This window comes from Penaeus vannamei, chromosome 12 (assembly GCF_042767895.1).
Source record: "Penaeus vannamei isolate JL-2024 chromosome 12, ASM4276789v1, whole genome shotgun sequence".
NCBI classification, from domain to species: domain Eukaryota; kingdom Metazoa; phylum Arthropoda; class Malacostraca; order Decapoda; family Penaeidae; genus Penaeus; species Penaeus vannamei.
Genome location: NC_091560.1, coordinates 15,846,050 through 15,848,549, shown reverse-complemented (window position 1 = coordinate 15,848,549; position 2,500 = coordinate 15,846,050). Strand labels below are relative to the sequence as shown.

General features: G+C 49.4%; 1 protein-coding gene across 4 annotated transcripts in view; it reads right to left on the bottom strand.

The window, feature by feature from the left end:
• The window catches only part of pot (papillote), an 80,241-nt gene that overhangs the window by 10,952 nt on the left and 66,789 nt on the right, over positions 1 to 2,500 (bottom strand). For all 4 annotated transcript variants that reach the window (XM_070128001.1, XM_070128002.1, XM_070128000.1 and 1 more), the window contains one exon: positions 917 to 1,023. In XM_070128001.1, the coding sequence (XP_069984102.1) occupies positions 917 to 1,023 (107 nt within the window). The remainder of the gene's footprint in view (positions 1 to 916; positions 1,024 to 2,500) is intronic.

The following is a 2,500-nucleotide window of genomic DNA, read 5'->3' as shown; positions in this document are numbered from 1 at the left end:
GAACGGCCAAGTGCCTGAGATTGCAGGAAAGCTTGTGTGCAGAACTCTCAATATCTGTTACAGCGGGCGGGCAGGCAGTCGTGGGCGGCCAAGGTCTGGTGGCTCTACTTTCACCCGAGGTCCGGCCAGGGGCGCTCGGTGGGAGCAAGACAGTGCCTCGCTCACCGCCTTTCCCACACGGGTCTCCGGCGGCGCGCTGGCTGCTCAGCGAGGGCAGTGCCAGCGTGCGCTTGCGGATCGCCGGGGATGTTATGCATGCATGGAGGCAAAACCAGGCACACGCATATACAAGCAAACCCATGGAAGGACCTATGTATGCAATATATCCAGTGCGCGCAAACACTTCTCACACAAATTTAATGACACAAAGCTCCCCACCATTGCACAAATGTAATGCAAACAAAACCGTCCGGTAGAAACCACAGGCACACAAATCACACGTAGAGAGTGTATTTATTGAACTTTTCCTATAACATTTAAAAACAGCTTCATCTATCCTCCCTTGGATAAGTGTTGTGTTAGTATTACAACGGTATCATTCTTATGCGTCATAGTTGTGAATGTCCTAAAACTACGATAGAGCTATCATGAGCTGGGGGAAGTAAGAAACTTTATTGGCAGTGAATGTGTGATCGAGATATATAATAAAAAGGTGTGTTGCAGGCAATATACAGTATGGCCTAAAAGTAGAAGTGTAGGCTCATAATTAGGTCACACTGAACATCTAATCAAGACTTACCACACACTTTACTTCATGTATTTTCGTACATCATGTGGGTGTGCACAAGAGAGCTTGTCACATGATGCGCAATACACAAGTTAGGTTGCCGCAGTTAGTGTGCCTTCGCGCCTAATACACAATATATACAAACACAAGGCTCTCCTTTTAGGCGTGAAAGAAGAAGAAAATACTCACACAGCAGTCTTTTGGATGGGTGAGAGACCCTCCTCGCCGATGTACTGCGCGGCCGCCCACGCCCACAGCGCCGCCCATACCAGCGGCCACATCTTGTGTCGGGAGATCTGAGGAAAAGTGAGCACGTGACTCAGTTATAAAAAACCTGGTGGAAATGCGAAGCGAAATAAAGGGAGGAAAGGAGGGCGGAGGAGAAAGGTCGGAAGAAGGAAGGAAGGGTTCAGGGAAGGCCGGGGAGCGGGAAGGACAAGGGCGGGAGGAAAAGAAGGACGGAGGGAAGGAGAGAGGGACGAGGGAAGGAGAGAGGGACGAGGGTAGGAGAGAGGGGCGAGGGAAGGAGAGAGGGACGAGGGAAGGATAGAGGGATGAGGGAAGGGGAGAGGGAAGGAGAGAGGGACGAGGGAAGAGCAGAGGATGAGGTAAAAAGAGAGGAATGTGGGAAGGCTCGGGGAGAAGGGAAGATAGGAAAAGGAAGAACAATATGGAGAGAGAAAGAGGATGGGAGAAGGAGAGAAAAGAAAAAGAAACGAAGGAGGAGAGAGACTGAGAGAGAAGAGGGGGAGGGGGGAAATGAGACACTATGCGGGGAAGGTAGAAAGAAAAATTTAAAAGGTAAAAATTAGATCAGGTTTGCAACTTCTCCCCCCACCCCCCTCCCTCCCTCTCTCTCTCTCTCTCTCTCTCTCTCTCTCTCTCTCTCTCTCTCTCTCTCTCTCTCTCTCTCTCTCTCTCTCTCTCTCTCTCTCTCTCTCTGATTTTCTTCTCTCCTCCCTCTCTTTTTCTCTCTCCCTCCCTCCCTCTCTCCCTCTCCCTCTCCCTTTCCCTTTCCTCCTCCTTCTCCTTCTCCTTCTCCCTCTCCCTCTCTCCAGCCACTAGAACTTCTTCAATGACAGCAAAGAACCTAATCCAATTCCGATGTCGCCAATGACAGAATATCCCGAAGAATAAACAAACAACCGCATCCCATTGACAAATAAGGGCCTCCCATTTGGCCCAAAACCACCGCCGTTTATAACAAAAGCTTTCCTCCCTTTGTCTGCGGTCGAGGAAAGGGATCGAGCTGTCGGGTATCGTGTGGGCCGCCGCTTCCCATTCTCTAACCCTCCCCCCTTCCTACCCCCATGCCCCCCGAACTCTTGCACATGACTGCGAGAGAAGAGGAGAGGAGAGTGAAGAGAAGGAAGAGGAGAGGAGAGAGAGAAGAGAAGGAAGAGAAAAGAAGTGAAAAGGTAAGAGATGAGAAGAAAAGAAGAGAAGAGGAGAGGAGGTAAAAAATGAAGTGAAGAGAAGAGGAGAGAAGAAAAGAAAAGAAAAAAAGAGAAGAGGGAGTGAGGGTAGAAGGAAGGGAGAGAGAGAGAGAGAGAGAGAGAGAGAGAGAGAGAGAGAGAGAGAGAGAGAGAGAGACAGAGAGAGAGAGAGAGAGAGAGAGAGAGAGAGAGAGAGAGAGAGAGAGAGAGAGAGAGAGAGAGAGAGAGAGAGAGAGAGAGAGAGAGAGAGAGAGAGAGAGACAGAGAGAGACAGAGACAGACAGACAGAAAAGGCTAATATATACATTGACACATAGCATATATATATATATATATA